Source organism: Plecotus auritus (assembly GCF_963455305.1).
Source record: "Plecotus auritus genome assembly, chromosome: 7".
Lineage (NCBI taxonomy): Eukaryota > Metazoa > Chordata > Mammalia > Chiroptera > Vespertilionidae > Plecotus > Plecotus auritus.
In genome coordinates this window covers 167645853-167672942 of record NC_137774.1, presented here as the reverse complement: position 1 = coordinate 167672942, position 27090 = coordinate 167645853, and the positions used below count along the sequence as shown (strand labels likewise).

The 27090-nt window shown below is 37.1% G+C and overlaps 1 protein-coding gene across 1 annotated transcript in view; it reads right to left on the bottom strand.

The window, feature by feature from the left end:
• Positions 1-208: 208 nt before the first annotated feature.
• FGF10 (fibroblast growth factor 10) overlaps positions 209-27090 on the bottom strand; it is an 81596-nt gene continuing 54714 nt past the window's right edge. The window contains exons 2-3 of the mRNA XM_080680053.1: positions 8970-9073; positions 209-4711 (exon numbers count right to left, since the gene is read on the bottom strand). Of these exons, the coding sequence (XP_080536179.1) occupies positions 4514-4711; positions 8970-9073 (302 nt within the window). The 3' untranslated portion in view covers positions 209-4513. The remainder of the gene's footprint in view (positions 4712-8969; positions 9074-27090) is intronic.

Sequence of the window (27090 nt, the reverse complement as noted above, 5' to 3'; positions counted from 1 at the left end):
TCCATGTTAACAAATACATATTGTTCACAAAGGTGTTTTTTAGTGGATATTCACTTCTAAGGGCATCTTTGAGTTTTGTTATTTTCTAAATCAGCAAAAGAAAAGAAAAATGCATGTTATAAAGTTTTTTTTGTTGTCTCATCCATTGTACACAGACATAGTAAGAGATATAAAGCAGGTTTTTACTTTTTATTTCTTTTTTTATTTTACAATGAAAAAAACAAACGGCATTTCATTTTTAGATTTTATTCTACATGTTGATATACTTGAAAATACTAGTACATACCCTTGGGTGAAACTTAAAGAAAGACTTATAACATCATGTTGTGATATAGGCTAATATTTGGTAGGAGGGCCACCTTTGGATTTCGTGAAAACTTGCATTCATCGCAAGGATCATTCTCTAAAGTTTGCAGAATTACACTGAGCCTGGCTATAGTCAGGGCCCTACTCAAAACAAGACAAGACAAATACAATCTTTCCCGTTTAAAAAAGGCACTATAGAATAAGATCTTGGAATCTCTGATTTGAATAAATAGGTGAAGGCTAATTAAAATTAGTGAAAAAATGCTAGATTAGAAGATGCATGTTTAAGTCAGTAGTCTCATTTAAATAGCTGTAGCTAAGAGCCATTTTTGCTTTTGCCCTGCCCAGCGCTGCCCTTTGGTGCACTGCTTTTCCTTCCTTCCTGTCGTGTGGGGTGCCAAGCCCATACCTCATCAACTCTGGTCATGTGATTGAACCTTGGTCCATCACAATGCCCGCATCCCTTGTCATACAGATTGCTCTAGAGGTTGATGTGTTATTTAGACTTGGCTGATGCAAGTCATACCTAGGCTATTTCCATTGTGGGATCTTGAGAAAAAGGTGTTGGGTTTTGGAGTTGGAAGGAAGTAAATTGGATGCAAGGAATATCGGAGAACATAAAGCCAGTCAGAGATCAGAGGACGTGAGAGCCACAGGGAGCAGATCATAGCTGCTTCGTGTCCAGTGCTGGTGTAACACAGAGCTGCCCTTTCTTTCCAGTATTCCTCCCAATCATCCCTCTTTTTTCTTACTGCTTAGCTTAAGTTGCAGAAGGCCTATCTAGTAAAATAGACAGGAATTCTGAATGAATGTGATATTTGCATGTAAATGGGCTCCTTCTACTGGATATCTTCCCTTAAATAGGTCATGGCTTCCTACAGACATCTTTATTTACACAAAGTTTGGACTTCATTGATAAAGAAAAGATGAAATTTACTTTTGTGAATAAGCCTAAACCCTGAATTAACAACACCAAAATTATTAGATCTGCGCAGCATGAATGTTTATCAATTTAAATAGTGTCTGTAACCTTGCTTGGGCCCTGGATCCAAGTTATTATGTTGAATTCTTTTCTCTCTCTACTTTTCAAATCAAGTTCATGGGCCTACTCTATGCCCTTGAAATCAGATTTTGCAGCCTCCTGGCTTTCCTCCAAACGTCTCATTGTTTCACAAGCCATCCTTGTTTTCAATTCATCCTTCTCGATCCACTGTGTAAATAGGTGGACCTGCGTACTCAGGAGAAGTCGAACGCATTTGGTTGTTATTAGAGGAAGGATAGCTGACTCACACATGTAAAACATTAAAGAAATCTTACAAATGTTTGAGTGATGTTTTTTCTGTTGTTGTTGTTGTTGGAGGCTGTGGGGCATTTAACCACATCCTGCCAGGCACACTCGAGCTTCTCTCTGTATTACCAGGTATAGTTTTAGGCTAATAAAACAAACAAGGACACTATTTTAATTTTCTTTTCCCAGCATTTTTATTAGTTTACTTAAATGGAACATGCTATACACTGTGCAGCCTTTCGGAAGGTGGGAGGAGGGGGGATTCTATATTGTCACGAGGAGTCTCCCCAGGGCCAGCACTCAGATAGACACGCATTTGTGGCTGATGTACCTTGACATTGTGGTGGGGTGTGAGGGGGAGCACGATTCCCATAGAGGCAGAGCTCCTGAAATAATGATGCTTTTTAAAATATATATACAATATTCAGGGCGGGAACTGCTTTTCCTTCAGTAGCACAATTCAGCTGCAAAGGGGTCCAGTATTCTGTCTCAATATCAGGCAAAGATGCCATTTTTAAAGGCAGGAGAATCTCATTACTCCTTATCAGACTTTCTGTGCTCCTGTGTGTGTGCGCGCCTGTGTGTGTATTTTGGGGGGGAGAAGTAAGGGAGATGTTTTCTATTTTTGGCTTCTGCCAGCTTTGATACATTTTGCTAGAAGCTGTTTCAGTGTTTTGAGTACTATAATGACGACTGCTTACACGGTCTCCTTGGTAATCTAAACGGCTGTGTGAAACACGAATCCTGTTTGTGCCCTATTTGCTGTTACCGTGGTCATCTAATACTGTATTTGTCTCATCAAACATTTAATTTGGGTTGTGGGTGGTCCATCTTCATATGTCAGGTGCAATTATTATTTTAAAACAAAAGAACCGATATAATCTAGTTCTGATAGGAATGCATTACACTACAGCTTGCAGACTCAGTTACCAATTAAATGTTAACATATAGATTCCAACCACAAAACTTAACATTTTTTTAGTATTCCCATTTGTTAAAAAGCAAGTTGGAAGCCAGGTACCATGAAAGGCAATGTTAGCCATAGCCTATTCACTGTCTCAAATGCATTTCTTTTGAAATACCTACTTTTTTAAAAAAATGAGAAAAATAAGACCTTTTATAGGATTACTTTATGGGAAAGTTTCTTAAGAAAGCTAATTGTTAAATAACAGATTAAATGGAAGTGCTGGTTAAACATTGACACAATTAAGGTATAAGAAAAAGTCACAAAACACCAGCCTTTCTAGAAGTTAAACTTTAGTAAAGAGACACATTTAGTGAGCCTTTTTCTTGTACCAAAATACCGTGTCCAAACAATAAAGTAAACAGGCCTTTTTAAAACAAGAAATATGAAGGTAAAACTGCAGCATCAACATACTCTTATAGTTATCACTTGAAATAGTTAGAACAAATAGTCTTTTTCTACATTTTTAAAATCACTACAGACACTGCAAATAAGACTTAAGTATTTATTTAGTGGAGTACAATGTGTGCTGACCGGTACACTCTTATGTCCTGTTTTCTATACCTGCTCTAACAGAATGAATTTCAATATGGTTACATTATGGAACCTTCCAAAGCTCTTTGAATTTACAGAGAAGATGTTTTATTTGGTTTTGTAGAGACTAGATCATACAGCTTGAACAGGTTGTTCAGTATATGGTTACACATATACCAGGATATATTTGCTCAGATTAAGCCCCTGGGAGAGTTGCACTTCGTACCAAATTTCTCGAGAGTTCCTTTGAGGGAGATGCACAACGGGGACTTATAAAGGGTACTTATGTACGAAGACAGCCTCTTCATCACCTACCACTGCTACAGGTGGCAAACAATCGTTAGTAAAAAATGAAGCTAGGCTACTAAGGTGTATTTAACAACCAATTTTCCTTCTTTTATATATTCTTAGAGACCCATTGATGTATTGGAAGGGAAACATTTAGCCTTCTGGTCTATTTCTTAGGAAAGAAAGCCTTAGCAGTGATACATGTTTTTAAATGATGGCAGACATCTGTCACTCATGCCATGCCCCAGCACTGTCGTGTGGGGGGTTGACGGTTCTCATTGCAGAAGTGCAGATTAAGTCAACCGATCGCCCCTGGGCACTCACACTGCTCCTCCCATGTCATCTCCTACTCTCGAAGTGTTTGCCAAGTGCTGAAATCACTTTGTCGTGAACATGCATGTGGTGTGCTGAAGAAAAAGCCAAGGCCAATCAGAGGGCAGCTGCTGAGGACACTCTTTAAAACCCCGAAAGATATTTAACATCCTATTAAATAAATAACTTAGAAGGAAATAGAAAGGGATGAAGGCAGAATGCACAAGCATACCATACTATTTGCTTTGTTAGAACAGTTTTACACTAACATGTGTACATCTTTTAACCCTATCCAATGCTCCACGATGCCACGCCCAAAGATCCTTTGGTTGTGCACAGAACATGACCCAAGTGCTTTCCAGTAAATGCTTGCATGTCTTCCTGCTCATTGAGTCACTCGGCTGGAATGAGCAATGAAAGTCTTTGACATGAGTTCATATTCCATAAATAACTTTTCTGAAGATCATTCAACAGATTGTTCCGTGTCCTTTAAGTTCTATCTCAGAGGTTAAAAAAACACAAAAAACAAACATAAACAAAAACTTAACCAAAAAACCCAGCCATAATGTTGTTCGTTTAGGAGTAACTTCTATTCCATTTGATCCGCCTCTATCTGGATTATAAGGCATGACACAGAACTAATGAAAGGAACATCATACATCAGCAGTGTGTACAAAAGCCTTTAAAGACTCCCTTTCTTTCAAGCAAGCAGACGCCTGCCATGTGTCTTTGCCTTTTGAGCTACTGTGTTCATGAAGAATACCCACTCTTCTTGGCCAAAGAGCTTTTGGTTCCACTGCACCCTCAAGCACTGGCTGCTTCTATGAGTGCACCACCATTGGAAGGAAATGAGCGGAGGTGTTTTTCCTTCGAGTTTTCTGTCCTCTCCTGGGAGCTCCTTTTCCATTCAAGGCCACGTACATCTGTCTCCCGTTGTGCTGCCAGTTGAAGGATGCATAGGTGTTGTATCCATTTTCCTCGATCCTCTCCTTCAGCTTACAGTCATTGTTAAATTCTTTCTGCAAAGAAAAACCCAACATCTTTTATTCTTATGTTAATGTACTTGGTTCCACTGGACTGGAGCCAGCTGTAGAATGCTAGTTCTAGGGTTTGGGTGCTGTTGACATTTGTATGCAAGGTGCGCACTTAATAACACAAATTCAACTGCAGAGCATAAAACTAATAACTCATAACTACAAAGCAGATTCTGTGTGTGAAGACAGGTTATTTACTTTAATTGATCATCATAGACACATACTGAGACCCTTTTACAAAGCAGGCATGCCTTGAATATGACGTGCTTTAAGTGCCTAGAATGATTATCATGACAAAAACATTCCACTAACAATATTTGTGATGAGTCAATGATCAAAAATAGTGTTATTATCTCCCCCCCTCCCAGAGTAATGACTAGGCGCCTCATGGGTAAAATTGAATTATAAGAAAAAGGTAGGTTTTTCAAGTTTTTAAACTTTACCTACCTATAAATCCACAATAAACACACCCACATTGATGAGAAAGCAGATCTCATAATATTTCTAGATAACCATGCAGCCATGGGAGAAATGAGTGCTTTTTTCTCTTCTAAACACCAGATTTCTCACTTTTGTAAAATTATTTACAATTGTCCATAATTTGAAATTTTGATAGCTTTTATTCTGAGATCTAGGAATGATGGAAAACGAGGACGTGGAACGCTTTACTTTGTGAATTACCATATCAAAGAAATTATAAATATGGTGACTAGCACTGGCAATGTTGTATAACCCTGAAGACTTTGATCTTGGGAAATTCCACTCTATAGCTATAGTGCTTTGGCTTTGTTTCAAGTGACCATGTGTTTTTAAGGGGATCTTTTGGGACAAGGATTGATGTCTTATTCATTCCATAAATCCAGGATCTCACTCTGGAGTTAATAATGAAGAGGAGGTGCCTCACTAATTTCTAGACTCTGGCTTCAAAAATGTCCTTCTTTCCTTTTACCCAAACTCACACAGTCAAGAAGTTAAGACTTGGGGCTTTTGCTCTTCTGGTTCTACCTTCTGCATCCTAACCAATGGCAATGTAGGCATCTTCCGGTTGAGGGGTCTACTGGGCAGTTCAAATAGTTTCTCTCGCCTCAGTACTTTTTGAAATTTCTACTTAATTCCTAATTCTTGAACATGTGTATATTTAAACATCCAGGTTTCTGTGGGCTAGATTATAATTGTGAACATTAGCAGAATCATCATAAACAGGTATAGTTTATGTTAATGTGGTTAGTTTAAGCTTTGTTACCTGGAATTAATTTATCCTATGTGCTTCTCTTCTATAAAGTAATATTTAAATGTGGTTTTCAAAGCAGATATGATTTTTTACATGCATAATTACATTCGTTTTATTAAACAGGGTGCAGTTTAGAGACTGGGAGGATAGAAAAAATTTTAGATAATTTTATGTTTTAAACAGAGCTGTGTAGAAAAGTAGTTATATTTTCTCCCCACAAAATTTTTATACAACAATGCTTCTTAAAGTGAGGTACACCTGTAGCAGACTCCTCATCTCAGGCTTTTTTAATATTTAGACTATAACTCACATGCTGTATCAGAGTCTCCACAGGAGGCCCCAGGAATCTATTGTTTATAGCATTTAGGTAAATCATAAGTGTTAACATGTTTTGTTTTGTTTTTTAATCTAGGCTAGAGCAAGATCTCAAAGTAGAGTCTGAGTTTATAAAAAGGTTTTGAATTTCTTTAGGATACCAGGTACATTTCTTTGGTCCTTACATCATGCCCTTTGAAGGCCTCTTCTGTTTAAATTCAGTCTTATAATTTATTTTCTTAATTCTGTCAATCAAGGGAAAACTAATAATACAATAGATGCATTGTTCAGAAAATGAATAATGAAAACATAAGAGGTATATATTTTCTCATAAGGAAATAGAGGAAAATATGCAAAATAATAGAATATGGAGCTGGTTTAATCAATGACTCTGGATGCCTAACTTATATTTTTAAGAAAGCTTATAAAATAAAAAAAATGAAGACGGGAATTACAAGAGTTGTCTCCTGACATACAGAATTATATTAGGATTATATTAGGTGTGTGCTCATGAATTTTGATGGCATCCCCTTTAGATGCAAAGTTCCCAGACCTGTTCCATCCTGAACAGGACATTAAATTTGAGGAGATTTTTCATTTAATTTAAACAAATCATCATTTTTCACTCTTCCTAATGATAATGCAAAATCACAAGATGATGCTCTCTGGTTAGAGAATGGGTTTCTCTTTGAAACTGGCTGGAAGTGGAGAGCCTAGATTGTAATGAGCTGAGCTGATTGGAGAGGTAGTTAGGTTTACGCATTACACAGCTCAGTGGACTGCATGGATCTAAGTGCTGGGGAAATAGTGGAGAACAAAGCAGATTCTGACCTCTTGAAGTTCACAATCTGCTAGGAGAAGACAGTCAACAAAAAACACATTAATGAGCCTGGCCAGTGTGGCTAAGTGGTTGAGCGTTGACCTATGAACCAAGAGGTCATGGCTCAATTCCCAGTCAGGGCACATGCCTGGATTGCAGGCTCAATCCCCAGTGTGGGGCAGGTAGGAGGCAGCCAATCAATGATTCTCTTTCATCACTGGTATTTCTATCTCTCCCTCCCTCTCTCTTTCTCTCTGAAATCAATAAGAAATATATTAAAAATACATTAATGAGAGAAATATATGATAAGAGCCATTGCAGACCATTAAAAAGGGTGCTCTGATAGAAAGCATAGGACACCTATTTCAGATACAGAGATAGAATGTACGAATTCATAAACCTCAGAGTTCAGGAAGAAACATAGGCACAGCCCATGAACTGTGTCAGGATAGAAAAAAAATGTGGGGCAATGAGAGACAAAGTATTTAATACTTCTATGACATAGTTAATTTGAGAGTTATTCATTTCTCCTTGATGTCACCTTTTCAAAGAAGTATACTTTATCAATTAAAAATTATTTCAAAATTTTATTGCAATTACGTTTTTTTTTGTTTGTTTGTTTGTTTTTTACATTTTCTCCCTCAATCTAAACTCATATTAGCTGGCTTTACTTTAAAGCATTGGTTTTGACTGAGTGTGCATATCCGTAGCTCTTTAAGGAATATACATACACTTGATCCTCTTACCCAGCAATTCTGGTAATAGTAGATTAAGGAGAGACCTGGGCACATTCATTGAAAAGAAAAAGAAAAAATGCCTCAAAGATGAGAATGCTGTGAACCTCTATATAGAATCACTTTCTAAAATACTCTATTACTCTTCTAGGCTCATTAGTAGAGCAACATATATTGGAAATTTTCAAGTAAAATTTCTCTGACTCCCCCTCCACCCCGCCCCAGCCAAAGGTACCGACACAACATATGTCTGACTTTCCAATTATAAGTGGACTTGATATGAATGAAATACAAGGCTGTTCTATACCAAGATCAATTATGGAATCAAGTTCCAATGATTCTCAAATTGTGGTTCCCAAACTAGTAGCATCAGGAGCACCCGGGACCTTGTTAAAAGGGCAAATTCTTAGATCCTACCCAGATGTACTAAATCAGAAAATCTGGGAGTGTGTTTTCATAAGCCCAGTGATTTGAACACATGCTCAAGTTTGAGAGCTACTGGCACTCCCAGCCTTATGTTCATTAACAAAAGAAGTTTATGTACACATTTTAAAGTGATATTTCCTGATTCTGGCTATGGAACACTGGGTTGTACATAACCAAAGCACTGGCTGGATACCAGCTCCATAATAGAGTTAATCACTATTGTCTGGGTAGACAAAATTCTGGAATTGATTGCATGGCACACAAAATGATACATTTTTTGATATGTCTCCCCATTTCAGATATTAACAGAATACAAAATGCCCAAGTCTCTGTTTCATCTCCAGCTCTAACACATACACATTATATGGTTTTCTACTCAAGATTTTTGTTCCCATGATCCTTTCTAAGTTGTCTGCAGTGCCCATGCCAGTTTGACCAGATGCTTCCGTGAGAGTCTGACTGGTGAGCAATCCAGAGCATTGACTGACGGATGCCAGCATCAGCCTGTGTGGTAGGCTAATGGGTGAACAACAGAGGAGATTATAGAGTTGGAAGAGCTACCCTGCCAGCCCTTGAAACTGTGCTGAGCGGCCCACTGTGGCTCTATTTACTAGCAATGGAACGATAACAAAGCTATTCAATGTCTTTGGGAAACAGTCCAAAACTGTGGTAGTAATTTACTGCAGTGAATTTTGAAAATAAAAGCAGATTACTTACTGAGCCATAGAGTCTCCCCTTCTTGTTCATGGCTAAATAATAGTTGCTGTTAATGGCTTTGACTGCAACAACTCCGATTTCAACTGAAGTTATCTTCAGGATACCTGAAACATACAATTACAAAAGGCTACATTAAAAGGAGTCACATAAATTCAGTTGAGAGAAAGAAAAATGAGAAGAAATGACTGAGTTTATTTTTGATGGTTCTAAAACAATTTTTTTTAAAAAATTGGAAATAAAATGCCAACTTCTTTCAACATGCCTGAAATTTAAAAGAATTCCCCTGTATTTTACTCTGAGCAGATGGGGAAATATTGTTTTAATTAAAATGCTTCCTTTGCTAACTCTGCATTTTCAACCCCATAAATATTGAAACAACTCTACTCATCTTAGTCTAGATTTCACAAAAACTTATCAGAGCACACATCTGTATTATGGTATTAAATTAAATCTGTAGCATATGTCAGTAATATGTCAGATTTGCCTCAATCTTTAAAAACAGTGGTAAACTATTTCTTCTTTGTGGGACACTTAGATAAACTAAATCTTTTGGCTACATTTAACTGATAAATTGATTTTCGGCAAATGTGTTGACATTTTGAGGTACAGAGTGACTAATCCCACACCCACATTATCTTTAACATAGCAGGATCACTAGTCTGGTTTGGGAGGAAATCCATCAGCATTTTTTAAAGTTTTCTTTATTTTTCTGGAAAGAATAGAAAATTTAAATTTTCTGTTTTTTTTTTTATTGTTTGTTTTTGTTTTGTTTTGTCTTGTTTTCTGGAAAGAATGAAAAACAGAGGGAATTAGTAATTGATAGACAAGAGACCTTTCTCCCTAATACACGAGTTTCGGTTGGTGCATCTAGAGATACTTTCATCTGAAAAGTTTCTAGGTAACTAGAGAAAAAGCATTTGATATTCTACTCAAAATGCCCACCTATTTCAGGTTAAGTAGGCCTTGCGTACTCACTACTTACTTCTTATTTTATGACTCTTGGGAAAACTTTCTCAGTGTAGGAAGCTGCACTGTGATGATCAAACCCCTCTGGATCCAGAGTGGCTGGGTCTGAATCCTGGCTTCGCATTTACTGGTCAATGACTGTAGCAGATGTCACTGAACTGCCTGGCATCTCAATTTCATTTGTACAATGGGCAACATAAGAGTAGCTCCCACATAGTCTTGTGAGGATTAAATCAGAAATACATATTAAATAATTAAAACTTGCTTAGAGCTTAGTGACTTCTTAATTATTATTAGAGGGAAGTTTTCCTCTAAGAGTTCTAGATTTTGGAACTTCTTCCTGAACAGAACCCACAAATTCCTATTGACTTAGCCCATACAATCTAGAAGTTGTTCGTATGTTATTATTCATCATATATTCCCTAGCATAAGAAATACCATCCTGAATGTGATTGATAAACTGTGTATTTATACTCTTCCGAATGGGAAAGAGTGGCTTATTTTCAAGACATTAATAGCTCCCTTTCTTTCACACATTGATGAGTCATGCGGAGGTCAATAGACATGCTTGCATTCCCCCATGCAAAGTTGCCAAAACCAGAGAGACTTGTGCCAGAACTACATGCTAGGGACCATTCTGTCCAGGTATCCTGAAGGAAGCCTCTGGCCTAACACAGCACACTCTCTCATTAATAGAGTAAGATCGATTTTTAAAAAAAATGTATTTTATTAATTTCTTACAGAGAGGAAAGGGAGAGGATAGATAGTTAGAAACATCGATGAGAGAGAATCATCGATCAGCTGCCTCCTGCACACCTCCCACTGGGGATGTGCCTGCAACCCAGGTACATGCCCTTGACCGGAATCGAACCTGGGACCCTTCAGTCCGCAGGCCGACGCTCTATCCACTGAGCCAAACGGGTCAGGGCAAGATCGATTTTTATTGACAAACTCAAACTAAGGAAAGATGATGAAGGGTGAAGGAGACTTTTAACATCCATTTTCTTTTTGCTGTAGTTCCCTTCAAGGTCTGAACTCCTACACACACATGCATTTACACATTGTAAGACATACTTTTTTTTTGCAGTTTATTTCTTTAGTTCTCATAAGGAGGTATTGCTATTTTCAGTTGCAGACGAAAAAAATGGAGGATACTGAGGTTGCATAACTCACATGTAAGGTCATAAAACAACACAGGCCAGGAATGATGGATCCAACATTTGAATCTTGGCTTTTAGAATATCTTGTTCAGAATCTCTGACTATTTTGCCTCTACATCATATCTCCTCACTCTTTCCTGTTTCAGGAATCCTGTTGGAAAACCATCTGACAAAATGACTCATCAACATAATAGTGTTTAACAGGAATACCACAGAGGACAATGTCTGATTTTAAGAAAAAGAAACTTAATGGACTTTATGTCATAAGCAGAAGATATGGAGCAAGGCAGATGCTAGGAATCTTGGGCAAAATATTTAGGCTACTATTTACTTTGCCTGCTCAAGAGGCAAGTAAACACTGCCAGTAAATTGCAAGGTGTTCCCTATGTATGTATGATTTTGTAATTGGGAACTGTTAGAATGAAAAGGAATGAAGGGTGATTTTAGCAAAGACTTTTTAAGGTGAATGAGAAGTAGTGGGATTAAGCTATAGTAACAGACTAAGTTGGGAACAAGAAACGTGTTGTGATATAAATATTACTAAATCCTTGAGTGATTATTTCTGAGAGTGTATTGCACATGGTAGATCATAATTAGCTTGGAAATCTGTGGGTTTCATTCTGCTTTGCACAAAATAGGAACTCAATATTCAAGAAATTCATCAATCGATTAACCACTTATTCCACTCTATGACTAGTTAAAGCTAGCCTGGAAAGGTTCAGTATACTTCAAAATAGGAAGAGGGAAGATGTAGGTGATGTAAGATTCATTCAAATTCTGAAAATAATTTTTTGGATACATCATATGTCAGTAAGTCATAATCTGATAATCTTGTGCGCGATGGACAATGACTGCCTTTGTTACAAATATCTGTGAATGTGAGAGTGATTTTCTGAGAAACTCAAGTCCAGAGGACTTCTCTATTTTTCATAAAGAATCTCTCCAGTGTTCTCTGTTCTTTGGTGAGCATGATCAAGTTTGCATATACAAGTATTTTTGGAAAAGAGCACTAGAATTTTGTTTGACAATTTTTAGATTAATAACTTACAGTTTTATATGTGTATACCTTGATGTAAATTTAAATGCCAATTGAAGGACAGCTTCCTTGGAGAAATTAAGGGAACAGCATACAGAATCTCTCTATATTTCTCACAACTGATGTGAATCTACAGTTATCTCAAAATTAAACTTATAAAAAAGCACTGTTTTGTCACTAAAAGAAACTAGCACCTGAAAATTATATCATCAATAGAAAGAAAATAAATTATATTTCCCATTCATATAATTTATTTTATTTTTTAATTAATTTATTTATTTTAATTGTTTGAAGTATTAAAAATAGTAGTACATATGTCTCCTTTTTTTTTTTCCCACATTGACCTCCCCCTGGCCTCCCCTACCCCCCAGTACATGCCTTTACCTGCCCCCGCCCCAGTGTCTTGTATCCATTGGTTATGCTTATATGCATCCGTACAAGTCCTTTGGTTGATCTCTTACAGGCCCCCCCCGCAACCTCCCCTGCCTTCCCGCTGTAGTTTGGCAGTCTGTTAATGCTTCTTTGCCTCTGTATCTATTTTTTCCCCATTTCTTTCCTTTAAAAAATCTTGCCTCTGCGGACTAGAAATAAACATATAATAACAAAAAATGTTTGCGTCCCAATTTCAATGTCCAACAGTTCTGAGTCCCCAAGACTATACTTTCAGGGTTCATTTCTATAGTTTGTCTCCCATTCATATAATTTAGATATTTTATAAATTTAGACATTCTTATAGTGAAATTCTGTTATTTATATTAAGTTGTAACCACATCAGTTTTGCTCTCTCTCAAAAGGTGACTATGACAGGTGGTATTGTAAATCAGTAAGGGCTTTTGAACAGTTTCATACATAGGAAGACCTATGAGGAGAAGCGCACCCTTTTAGGAAATGATAAAAAGTCAAGTTATGGCTCTCCTCTTGCAAAGTCTATGTTTTATTGGGAATATAAGACAAATGCAGAGATAATTCCAATAAAACATATGAAGTGATAGTGAGTGCTTAAATGGAAGACAAGGGAGGCAAAGATGAAGGCAGTTCATATTGGCTGAGGTTCCAAGGAAGACCAGCTATGGGAAATGAAACCTGAACTGAGTAAGAGGTAACCGAGGAAAAGGGGAAGACATAAGCAAAAACATTCTGGTGAACAATCTGGTGTTTTCAGAAAGAAAATTATAAGTTTTGTTTATCAATTAGAGTAAAAGGAACAAGGCAGGAAGTTGTAAAAAGTGAAGTTAGGGAGTTAAGTCAGACTTCAGTTATCAAGAATTTTATATGAAATTTAGGCAAATAGGAACTATTTTACCTAAAAATATATAACTTTTTAAAGAACATATTAGAAAAAGCCAACATTTAGCAAATCCCTTTTAGTAAATAATAGCAATCTGTAAAGTTTATTCTGAATTATATTTGAAATCCTAAATAGTAAAACTTGATAATCAACATTACAAAGTGATTGTGACATCAATCAGCTCCTATTAATGGGCAAATTATACCTAATGATGCATCATCACTATAGTAATGGGGAGGATTTTGTAAACTGTTCCAAATGGAAATAACCTAATAGTTGTAATTTTCATGTAAGTCATCTTTTCTTTGAAATTGCAGGGCGTGCTATGTTTTGATGAATGCTTGAGTAATAAATCTAAGGAGGTGGACATTCACAAGTATCTTTCCTAGTTTATGATTTTTATTTCTAGGAGAGAAACATCTGACCCATTTTCTCCCGGGCAAATCATTGAACCAAGATGATTTGGGCTATTAGAATAAACAAGCTATTCTACTGAATAGTAACTTTCTCCTTAAGTATTTTTTCATGGACACAGCAGGAGAAAGTAAAAGACAAATAAAACTTTAATAAAATGAATAGATGGGGAAGGTAGATGTAAACAATAAATGCAAAGTCCTATTAATCTTATTTAGATAAACAGAATATGAAGAGAAGAAGGAATTCTAAAGATGATTCTGCTAACAGGTATTAAGTACAAATGTGCAAGGTTTGTGTTGGCTCTCACTCTGGAGGGGGCAAAGACAAACAACACAGTCTTTATATTCAAGGAGTTTTAAAGTTGAGTAGGACAATGACACAAAAAACTAAAGAAATTGCAATACAAAAATATAGTGTTATATCAGAGGGGAAAATGTGCTGTTATGGCTTTAAGTAGTAAAGAAGTCATCCTAAAAAAGATGTTGGTGTTTGAAGTGAGCCTTTCAGGAGTAGAATGTTAATAGGTGGGGATTTCTAACGTTGAGGGGAATATTCTGGGCAGAGAAAAGTAAGTGAGTAAAAACAGGCACAAGGAGGGAAGAGAGCTCAGCGTGTGCATGAACCACAGTTGACTTTACCACCAACTGCACTTAGTGGGGCCACTATCCATAAAAGTGAGGGCTCTGCTTTGTTGATTAACAGTGGTGCATTCTTGGGTGAGGAATCTACTTCTCAAAAAATCAGTTGTGAAACTTGGAAGCAGCTCAATAAATGTCAGAACATCACAAATTCAGAATCAGTCACGTCTGTTGTTTTTCTCTAAACATTTTAACTCAAAATAGATTATAATGCTATATAGTCTGATAGTTTTAGTCAATGTGCTGAAATATATCATGGCTAGTAAAATGTAATACACAAATCCTAACATCTCTAAATTAAATCTCTCTCTCTCTCTCTCTCTCTCTCTCTCTCTCTCTCTCTCTCTCTCTCTCTCTCTCTCTCTCTCATAGTGTCCTAAAAAGATTGGTTATATTCTAATATAGAAAAACCCATTGAACTCCTTGAGCTTGTTGTATCATTTACACTATATACCTCAGAGATTGTGTGGCCAAACCGAAGAGTGTGGGGCTACATGGCTCCAAATGTGATCTTCCTTCAGAATCACTGTGGTCTTATCTCTTTGAACCACAACAATTGCAGTGGTCTTTGGTTATTTATTTAAAAACAGTGCATAGTTCATAATATGTGTTCATATATATTTACTGAATAAATAAATGAATCAATGAGTGGTCCAATGACTGGCTGAGTACTGGAAAACTGGGTATTCATTAAATACAGGCTTTTTTTCTTTTGTAACTAGAATCATATCTGTAAAATCTTGAGATGCATTAATATCTCCACATCCACTTAAAATGAAACTGAAAGTAAAAGGAAATGTCAACATGTATGCTTCAAAGGAAAAGTCAAGGAATTACAAAATATAAATATTTAAAATTTATTTCTAGGGAAATTCTCATAATCTGAAATTCCTTTAAAATTTCTAAATAATAGATGTATGGCTCTACAACTATTTATTATTAAAATTGTGAGGAAAAGGTTCTCAAACATGGATCAGAAAGGCTATCTAGGGTGTGAGGTCTCTAGTCAAGGCAACATTCTCGGTTAAGAAAGCACCATTTGGCCTAGCCCTAGTGGCTCAGTGGATGAGTGCTGACCTATGAATCAGGAGGTCAAGGTTCAATTCCTGGTCAGGGCACATATCGGCTGCAGGCTTGATCCCCAGTAGGGGGCGTGCAGGAGGTGGCTGACTGATGTCTCTCATCACTGATGTTTCTAGCTCTCCCTCTCCCTTGCTCTCTGAAACCAATAAAAATATATTTAAAAAAAGCCCCATTTGGAGTGAATTGAATTTAATGACAGTAGTAGCACAAAAATCAAGAACTGACTCAGGGTGGCTCTCATGTGTCATAGGCTTTCATGTCTCAGTTAACAGTCACAATGATATCAGGTAAATATTATGTTCTTAAAATGTTGACCCTGAGCCTTGGAGAAGCTAAGTGAATTGGTGAACACATACTCACTACATAGTATAGATTTGGTGTTTGGATCCAAAGCCTATTCTCTTTCCAGTACATCGAAGGCTCTGTTACATAAACTTGAAGATAGCAATATGACAAAAGCAATGATAAAGAGAGTTTTACCTCTTTAAATACTTTTCTCCTTATTATAGCAAACACTTGATTTTTAGATTTCAAAAGTATTTTAGAGAAACATATAGTTTTGTCAACACAAAGGGATTAACTTTTACTTAGTTTAATTTTCTAGGTAACTAAAATATTATAGATCTTAGACTTTAAATTTAATTTAATAAAGTTCACTCATTTCTTTGTTCATATGTAGAGATGATAATCAAAATTCAGTGCTTTTCTTTTTTTTGCTGTTTCTAATAAATCTTTATTATTCAGATTATTACAATTGTTCCTCTTTTTTCCCCCCATAGCTCCCCTCCACCCAGTTCCCACCCCACCCTCTGCCCTTACCCTCATCCATAGGTGTACAATTTTTGTTCAGTCTCTTCCCACACCCCCCACACCCCTTTCCCCCTGAGAATTGTCAGTCCACTCCCTTTCTATGCCCCTGATTCTATTATATTCACCAGTTTATTCTGCTCCTCAGATTTTTCATTCACTTGATTTTTAGATTCACTTGTTGATAGATATGTATTTGTTGTTCATAATTTTTATCTTTAGCTTTTTCTTCTTCCTCTTCTTAAAGAATACCTTTCAGCATTTCATATAATATTGGTTTGACGGTGATGAACTCCTTTAGCTTTTTCTTATCTGTAAAGCTCTTTATCTGCCCTTCAATTCTGAATGATAGCTTTGCTGGGTAGAGTAATCTTGGTTGTAGGTTATTGCTATTCATCACTTTGAATATTTCTTGCCACTCCTGTCTGGCCTGCATAGTTTCTGTTGAGAAATCCGCTGACAGTCGTATGGGTGCTCCCTTGTAGGTAACTAACTGTTTTTCTCTTGCTGCGTTTAATATTCTCTCTTTGTCTTTTGCTCTTGGCATTTTAATTATATGTGTCTTGTTGTGGTCCTCTTTGGATTCCTTTTGTTTGGGGTTCTCTGCGCTTCCTGGACTTGTAAGTCTATTTCTTTCACCAGGTGGGGGAAGTTTTCTGTCATTATTTCTTCAAATAGGTTTTTTAGTATCTTGCTCTCTCTCTTCTTCTGGCACCCCCATAATCCGGATGTTGGTACGCTTGAAGTTGTCCCAGAGGCTCCTTACACTATCTTCATATTTTTGGATTCTTTTTTCTTTTTGCTTTTCCACTTGAGTGTTTTTTGCTTCTTTTTATTTCAAATCTTTGACTTGATTCTTGCGATCCTCTTGTCTGCTGTTGAATCTCTGTATATTATTTTTTATTTCAGTCAGTGTATGCTTAATTTCTAGTTGGTCCTTTTTCATATCCTTGATCGTCTTGCTAAATTTATCAGCCTTTTCTAGAAAATTCTTGAAAAACCTTATAACCGTGGTTTTGAACTCTATATCCAGTCGTTTGCTTTCCTCCATTTTGTTCATTTGTGACCTGTTTCTTTGTCTCCACATTTTGGCTGCTTCCCTGAGTTGATAGAGTGGCTTTGTGTGCTAGGTATCATATAGGGCCCAGTGGCTCAGCCTCCCCAGTTACCTGAGGTGGACACTCTTGGTGCACCCCTTTGTGGGCTGTGTGCACAGTCTTGTTGTAGTTAAGCTTTCATTGTTGTTGGTATCACTGGGAGGAATTGACCTCCAGGCCAATTGGCTGTGAGGATCAGCTGTGTCTACGCTGGGAGAACTTCTGTGCCGGAGAAACCCTTATGGGAGAAGACTTGCAAAAGCCTCTGTGCTCAGCTTGGATGGGGCGGAGTCTCAGGGCGGAGCAGACAGCCTTGGCTTCCCGTCAGCCCTGCCCTAAGTGGCCCCTGGGTCTCAGTGTCCCACAGTAATCGCTGCAAGCACTTCTGAGAGAAATCCGCCCTCGAGTTTCGCCCGCTGCCCAACAGTCCCGTTTCTCCCCGAATGAGTCTGGGTCCCCAGAGTCTCACCCGGAACTGGAGTTCAGAGCAGTCGGGAGCTTTTGTCTCCCTCCTGCTTGAGAAAGCCAGCTGCACACTCAGTTGCCAGTCCTCTCCACTCGTGCGCCTCTGTACCTCTGCCTTCTGCAGCTCCTCTAAGTCTCAGTGTGCTTTTCTCTTTCCTTCTAGTTATAGAATTTCCACTCAGCCAGCCTTCCTGTGGTTCTGGATGATGTTTGTTTTGTCTTTTAGTTGTAGTTTTGAAATTGTTGTGCGAGACAGCAGTTTAGGTGTTTACCTATGCCGCCATCTTGGTTTTCTGACTCACTGCTTTTCTTGATGACTCAGAGTTATCATCAAAATTAGGTCTGATGACTTTGCTATGAAAGTAGAATGCTCTCAGGAGCTGATAAATTGACATGTAATCGTATTAGAATTGAGTCAAAATATGGGAAAATTTTGGTACTATTCTTTTCTGAATACAGGAAATTTAGGTTTTTTGTAGCAACCCTAATATCTCTTTTTTTTTTATAGTTTCTTGGATATATTCCAAGAGTGGACATCTATGCAAATGTGATGTTAAACTCCAGGAGAAACATAAAAATATCTAACTTTATGTCTAGCATCAACTGTATTAGTTTTATCTTTCATGTCTATGATAAAACAAATGTAATTTTTCCTGTTGTAAAAATAATAATAGATCATTTACAAATTATTACATAGGGTGTAAATTTGCTTCATAAATACTGGTATTGAAAAAATTAAACAACAATTACTTTTTCAGCTGGTAGTTAATTCATTGACACCCTTGAATTTGTTAAAAACATGATTCCACTCATGGTTCTTGACAGTAAAATTCTACTTTATATTTAGGAAGTCCGTAGATTCTGGGCTTATATGATCATGGCTAGATAAATATATAGTTTTCAATATCTAAATAATTTCCATCATAATAATTAGACATAATTTCAAATAACAAATGTTTTCATCTTTCTTTAATGCAAAACAGAACTAAATTAAATGTAGCCTCAAAAATACTATGTGAGCTGTTGGACTCCTACCTCCCAAACACACAGCATGCAAAGGACCTTCCTGAACGCTGTGCATACACACTGGGTCAGACTTTAGCTTGGCTTTCATCTGAACCATGCTGTGTCTCTAAAGGTACCCCCGCCCTCATGCTGAGCTCTACTTGAGAAAATTAAATGATACCAAACTGCAAATTGTGCATTGTGGCAACCCCTCTTGCTAAACCATCTCCAGTGATCCTCCATTACCCCATTCTGTAAGTTTTCATTTCCACATAGCCTCTTAGTCAGTCTCTTTTGTCCCACCTTTTTCAATTCCCCATAATCCCTCTTGGCTCCCTATCTATTCTTCCTTAAATTTTTTAGCCACCTCTTTCTTAGATGGATTTGACCTCCGTGAATACTGCAGTCTCTCTCCCTCACTGCAGTAGTCTGAACAAAATCTACTTTGGCCCTGAAACAAGCATGTGGTGCTGGGTTTGGGTTTGACAAATGTAATTGTCAAGCACAGTGGCAAATTCTAAAACTTTTCTCAATTTGAGCTCATAAAAGATCGTGGAGATTACGGAGCAGAAAACTACCATCGAATACCTGGGTAGCATGTGCCCAGTAAAATATTCCACAAGTGGGGCATGCAAAAAGAAAAAAAGAGAATGGGAAGGAAAGGACCTGGGTGAGGGGGAACAGATCTATGGGATAACAGAACTATGTTTGTATATCTTAGCTTAAGGACCCCACACACTTTAAACCCATATAGGATTGCCTAAATGCTTGATTCAACAATTTCAAAAACTTCATCTAGATCTAGCTTAACTGTCTAGGAAGAGTGTCAAAATGTAACTAGGTAATTTTTGTATTGCCTACATATTTCCCTGTTTCATTTCTGTCCACTCTACTGCCCCATGTCTGTCTCTCCCCCTCCTTTCTCTCTCTCTCTCTCTCTCTCTCTCTCTCTCTCTCTCTCTCTCTCTCTCACACACACACACACACACACACACACACACACACACACTGAAGCAGGAAATAACCCCATGCACATATTTTAAAGGAAACAGCAAAGCCACATTTTTTTTTGTGATACAATTTATGGGGGAACTTAGGTATGAATGAGAGGGAAGTTAAGTGGTTGCTCTAATAAGCAGAACTAGTCTTACATCTCAGCTTTGCTATTTGACTAGCTGTGTCACCTTGGTTAAGTCCCTTATACTCCTGGAGTCTTAGTTCTCACATCTCAGCTCTGCTACTTAACTAGCTGTATCACATTGGAAAAGTCCATTATACTCCCAGAGTCTTCGTTTCCTTGGGCTAATGGCCTGTAGCTCACAGGATTGCACAGAATCTCAGTTGTGGATATTGAACAGGTATTTATTGTCTGCTGAATCAGGAATGCTGGCAAGTTAATCAGTCTTTTATACCAGTGGTTCTCAAACTTGAGCATGTGTAAGAATCATCTGGAAGGTGCCAGAGAATTTGACTTTGCAGCAATTTCCCAGGCAGTGATGATTCTGCTGGTCCAAGGACCACACACTGTTCTATAAACTATGACTCAGAGATATAGCAGGCCTTTGATATAAAAAAGTATTGACAGAAACATGTGCAGAGAAGCAGAGCCACAAACAGGAATAGACACAAATAATTGTAGCAGCTTAACATCAAAGAAAATTTTGTAAAGAATGTGCAAAGAAGTACTGGGTTTTGTCCTGCTTGTTTTTGATAATGTGGGACTTTCAACCTCTGCATAATTGTGATATATGGACTTGGAATTTGTTTACAAATATACTACATTGTTGTCTATAGTCAGTTTTTCAGACTTGCAATGAGATTTTTATCAGACTCTTTATTGTCCTCTACTTAATAAGAGTGTGTAAGTATTGGTGGAAACTTAAGTGCCTTCAACTACTCCTTGAAGTAACTTACACACATTCTTACAGGACTAATTGTGTTGACACTCCAGGAATTACAGGTCTATAAGGCCCCCTTAATGCTATTTTCAGGCCAAGAAATTGCTACAAATCAGTAGGGATTCACTTGATCACCTACCCTCCACCCAGAGTTAAAGGCATATGCTTGCTCTAGAATGATCTCACCACCTTTCAAAGGAGGATACCAGAGTGGGCTAATCATTAATGTATGTCTGGTCTACCTTGTACTATTATAGACTCTGACTGCCTGTTCAGCATAATGCAATAGAGCTATTTAGTTTCTCTGTTAGCCACAGTTCTTTCAGATACCCTTGACATTCATTTAGAATTGCAGATGGAAACAGGACCTGCGTTCACAGACTATCCTGATCGCTTCTATATAAGAAGATACATCTTCCCCAATATGCTAAAGACCTAAATGACCTTTTACAGTCTCACCTGGTATTTCAAGTAATAGAATAAATGCAGTGATTAAGTTGACTTTATTGATATGCACGGTGGCAAATTATAAAACTTTTCTCAATTTGTAATGTAACCATTGTCATTGATCTAACTTTAAAACTATTAGAAACTAACAATGCAGTCTATGAACAATATTCCCGTGTTGTCAGTTAATTGTTAAAGTGTGTTAAAGATTAATGTCTTAGGGCATTTTTATTGCAAATGAAATGTGACTCTGGGTTCTTCAGTGTTGATCATTAGTCACTAAGCCTTGGAAGGAGATTCTACCTTTCTGTATAGGAAGGAAGAGTTTTAAATTCCAACCATGTGAAAATAAGAGACAGTCACTTGCTATGTTATTGCTGCTAGAAACATCTATAAAGAATTCAGAATGATACTAGAAAGGTATTATGCTCTAGTGTAAGCCAACCAACTCCCTAAATTAGACCTACTGTGATCAGGAGGCATATCAGTTGTGAAAATTTCCCCCTCCCCACGAAAGACTAAGTCATTATAAATTATCTTGAGAAATATTCTATATGCAATCAAAACTTCTAGTCAAGTCTAATGCAGAGCACAGATTTCAAAGCCTCAAAAATCAACTAAAATTACTAAGTAAGAAAACCTAGTCTAGTTTATTTAGTGAGAAAAGTTCGGATCATGTAAAGCTTAAGATAAAGCTGGGTTTTTAGTAAATTGTAGATTCAGAGATGAGCTGGTTGAAATCTAGAGAGTGTTTGGTGCCTCTCTGATTCCTTGCTGTCACAGATGACACCTGAAAACTAGGGACAGCGAGGGACTTATCCAGGCACCTCTGGAAGATTACAGCCTGGAATAAATAGTTAGTACATGTTTTTTTTCTAGTCCACGATGAGGCTCCTATAAACATTTATAAACTGTTGGCAACCAGGCAAAGATTTTATATCTACTTAATGTTTCATAGGCTAATTTATCTTTTCATTACACAGAAACAATTCATCTAGTTGAGCTCAACCACTGCATTTTACTAATTAAGGAAGAAAAATTCAAAAGCCAACATAAAGGGTTCGAGGAATTACTCCATGGCATCTTTCACTAAATGATCATCACGTCAATATGGATAATTACTTTAAAGATGTTCCTATAAAATGTCTACCACATTTGCTCAAGCTCTTATGACCTTCTTTAGGGTAACCAAATATAATATAGAGTGTCTTTTCCCCTCAGTTTAATGAAAAGAATAAAATGGGTCAGTAGAGCATATCTTGATGTTGGGTTTCTGGCAAGGAAAAAACCTTACTCGATGCATTGAAGTATTCACAAATTAGCTAAGCATGAACATCCCTCAGTTGTTTCAAATATTGAATGTATGTTAAGCCTTAAGGTGCAAGCTCCAGGCTCACTCTGAACATGTATATTGTAAATTTGTCAATCTTTCTTCATAGTATGGAATCCTATATAATAAAAGGCTAATATGCAAATCGACCGAACAGCGGAAAGACCAGTCACTATGATGTGCACTGACCACCAGGGGGCAGATGTTCAATGCAGGAGCTGCCCCCTGGTGGTCAGTGTACTCCCACAGGGGGGATCACTCAGCCAGAAGCCGGGCTCATGGCTGGCGAGTGCAGTAATGGTGGCGGGAGCCTCTCCCACCTCCACGGCAGTTAAACATCCCCCGAGGGCTCCCTAACTGTGAGAGGGCACAGGCTGGGCTCAGGGACCACCCCCCCGAGTGCACAAATTTCGTGCACTGGCCCTCTAGTAATATGTAACCAGCTTCTTAACTTTTTCAAAGATTATTTCCATAGTTACTTAGAGAGTGGGTAATTATACTACTTACTAAGAAATAGAAATATTACCATTGGTATGTGTATTTTTTATTTAATTGTGCAAAAGACAAGTAACCCAATATCTTATTGCATTTTTCTTTTTTTTTTTAATATATTTTATTGATTTTTTTACAGAGAGGAAGGGAGAGGGATAGAGAGTTAGAAACATCGATGAGAGAGAAACATCGATCAGCTGCCTCCTGCACACCTCCCACTGGGGATGTGCCCGCAACCAAGGTACATGCCCTTGACCGGAATCGAACCCGGGACCCTTGAGTCCGCAGGCCGACGCTCTATCCACTGAGCCAAACCAGTTAGGGCTGCATTTTTCTTGCAAATGAAATGTGACTCTGGGTTCTTCCAACTTAACGCTGGTTAAGTTGCCATATACTAGTATAAAACTACATTTCTGTAACTCATGATATTGAAATAAAAAATTCTGCCTTCGGCTGAAAAGGGGAAGTTTATTCAATACACTCATGAAAATCATGGCCCCCTGAACTGAAGACTGCCCTCCTTTGGCCATACACCAAGGTGGAAGTGATCCTTTATGCTTAAAGTTCATGGAAATGCCCTATCATTGCCATAACACACAGCTGGCAAAGAAAACAGACCTCTTAGGATGGCACTGGAAGAAAACAGCATCACATTCATTTCTGATCACTAGTAAACCACACAGCCAGTATTTTGCAGAGTACATTGGAGGGGAGACTTTCATAGAAGTCAATTTAAAGTTTTTTTCTGGCACTTAAACATTATATTTTGAGACAGTACAAAAACAAATATTAAAACTCAGTATAAGAGTCAAACATTCTAGCATAGGCAACATGGGAGAAGCAACATTGGGCTAGGAAGAGATTTCTTAGATACTATTACCTTAACCACATGTGTGTGAAAGGAAGGTACCACTTCTTTAATGAGAAGCCACTACAGATTGATATTAGATCCAACATATATCCTTTATTGTTCTTTGTAGTTATGCATGGAAAATGGGATGCTATCTGTGTTTTAACTCTCAGCAAACATTTTTGTTGTTTCATTAATTCTTGAGTTGAAAGCTATCTTTAAATAAATTACTAGACAAGAATTCTACCTGACACATTAGATCTGTTTTCCCATGGTAGACAAAGACCAGGAATTGTCTCAACATTACATCTTATTTAAAAACCAATGCTTAAATTGATTTAAAATAGTAAGCTCTTGAGAAAGGGCACAAACACTTTAAGAGAAAACATCTATCTCATCCAATTTTGAAAGTGAAAACTGATGGATAAGGGAACATTATACGTGGGTGATGGTCTCAAATAATCACTTAGTGTTAGGAACAATTTGAAAGCTTTAGAAAATGCTCAGAGACAAATAAATGGATAAATATATATAAATGTTATCTCATACTAGTCGTGGTTCAAATCTTAGAAAACTCTTCTGAATAAAACATGATGAAAGCTTAGCATTTAAGAGTAGAAACTAGATTGCAACTACTGTGTACTTGAGTTCTCATGAATATAAAATATATCTGATTACAAGAAAAAGAAAAAAAAGGAAACCAAAAAACCAAAGTTAACAAGGAAGAAACACTGAGAGTAATAAAATTACTGGATTTATTTGATTTTGTATAACTCACATTAAAACACACATTCAAACCATGCTAATTACAAATGTCTCATTTTACTCAATTCAATTTTTTCAAAAAATTGTTAAAACCTTTAAAATTTGGGGGAAAAAAGAACATTCAAAGAAAAATTATCTTAAACTACTTTGTAGTATACCTTCGTCGATAAAACTCTACTTAAAGTTTGAAGAAATGTTTCCATTGACATCTGTTTGTCAAAATCTGAAAGCATTTCTCCCAGAATAGTCTTATAATATAATTTAATTAATATAATCAATTCAAAGAAGGAACTTGAAATGATTTGCTCAATTCTGATTAGTTTGTATTGTCAAATAATTAAGTTCACCTAAAGTAAAAAGACTCATTTATAATAATTTATGGTGATTAAAATTTTGGTGCATCAAAATGGGACAGGGGAAAACAGAAGCTAGAAAGGACCATAAATATTTAAAAATAATTTGTCAAATTGCCATCAAAATATCAAAAACACCACCCCAAGTCAAAGCTCCTTCAGTTACAATTTATCTCTCCTTTACACACAATACAATATACAGATGAAACCTATATAATTTATTAACCAATGTCACCCCAATAAATTCAATTAAAAATGGCAAAAACAATTCTCAGTAAAGTGGTTGGCTGTTTAGCAAGTCAGGTTAATAAATTAATGAAAATATCTATAAAGAAGAATGAGCAACATTCAGGAGTTTCACTTAATTGCTAGTTCAAATGTTTCCTCCTCTACTACTGATTCTAGAAGGTCAGGAAAAAACTGCGATTGCAATATAATTTAATTAGTACAAACATTGAAGTATTTCAATGTAGATTATTCTTGGGTAAGATTCAAAGTAAACCCTGTTAATTTGTTTTCATATAAGGATCTTTATAAATGAAGTCCAAATAGATGTCAAATTTAGTATCACAATATAATTTTAGAAAGGAATATACTTTAAGTTTCCATATTTTACAAAAACAGGCTCAGAAACCAGGGTCCATAATACAGCATACATTTCATAGTCACTGTTATTAAACAGGTACAGAAACATGCGTATCTGTCTTATACAAATTGGTTAGAAAAACAATTTTAAAAATTAAAAACCCTAATAAAACAGAAATAAATAAAAATAGACATGCCCTTAAAATGCTTGAAAAGTTTGATTAAACTATGGCAGACCATGGAAATGGAACTCAGAAATAGGACTCTATTAAGAAAGTTTTACTTATGGATAGGTTACTATGTAGCTGAATTTATTTCTTTATACATTGATATAAAATCTAGCTATAGTTACATGTCAAGGAAAAATGCTCAGTATGCAGATTCCGGTTCTTTCAAAAGTCTGATTTTTGATTATTTGGCAGAAGTGAGAACTATGGTGAAGAGAGAGAAAAGAATTGGGCTCGAGGTGGGAAGAGACTCAACTTGCCCCTAGTTTATTGAAAGCACGAATCTTCCATTTCTCCATGTGGACCACATTTGTGCTACCAGTACCTAGCCCATAGCAGGTACCTAATATAAAATCACAGAATAATAATAATTAGTTTATCTGAAGAAAGTAATATGCAAAGTTCCTTTTTCAACTTTGGCAAACTTATTTTCCTCTGGAAAGAGGAAAAGGAAGCTCATCTCCATTGGCAGATATTCCCCCTGTATATGAATATGCCAACTCTATCCAGGATGCTCAGTGGGGTAACATCAGAAGCCAAGGAATAGAGAGGAACACACCACTCTCACCCCCCGCCCCCCATGCCCCAGTTGGTCTTCCATCCTCAGCATGATCTCACCTCATTTGTGTATTCAACTCAAAGTAATGAACATGTACCCCGAAGACCTGTTACCAAATATAACCCTGTGAAAATCACATTATATGAAAGTCACCAAAGGAACATAGAAAGAGTCACTGTGACTTGCATGTTATAGGAAGAGAAAGGGTACAATGGAGTCCCAAACCTAAATCCAGAACTATTCTGCTCAGTCTTTTCCTATGAAAGTCCACTTGCTTCAACCACAGCAAAATTCAAGGGCAACTTTGTTCCCCTTCCTTACCTAGGTGTGCAGTCATAAGAGCCTGTTTTATAAGGTTAAAAAAAAGTCCCCTAACCACAAAGTCTAGTATCTCCGTCCACGGATGTTCTTTGCTGCGGAAACTTGGTCAAGGATGTTGAGGTCATGCGGTCTGTTGCAAATGTCCAAATAGAAACAATTGCTTGTTGACTCTAAACCCTGATGGGTCTTTTCATCTTGAGTGCTTAACAGCTTTGTGACATGGTGGGAGATCCTATCTTTATTCCTGCAGCCAAGAAACAGCCTTGTCATTCCTCTTTGCTTTCTCAGTCAACACTTTGAGTCCGGAGCAGATGACAAAGTCTTTTCTTTAT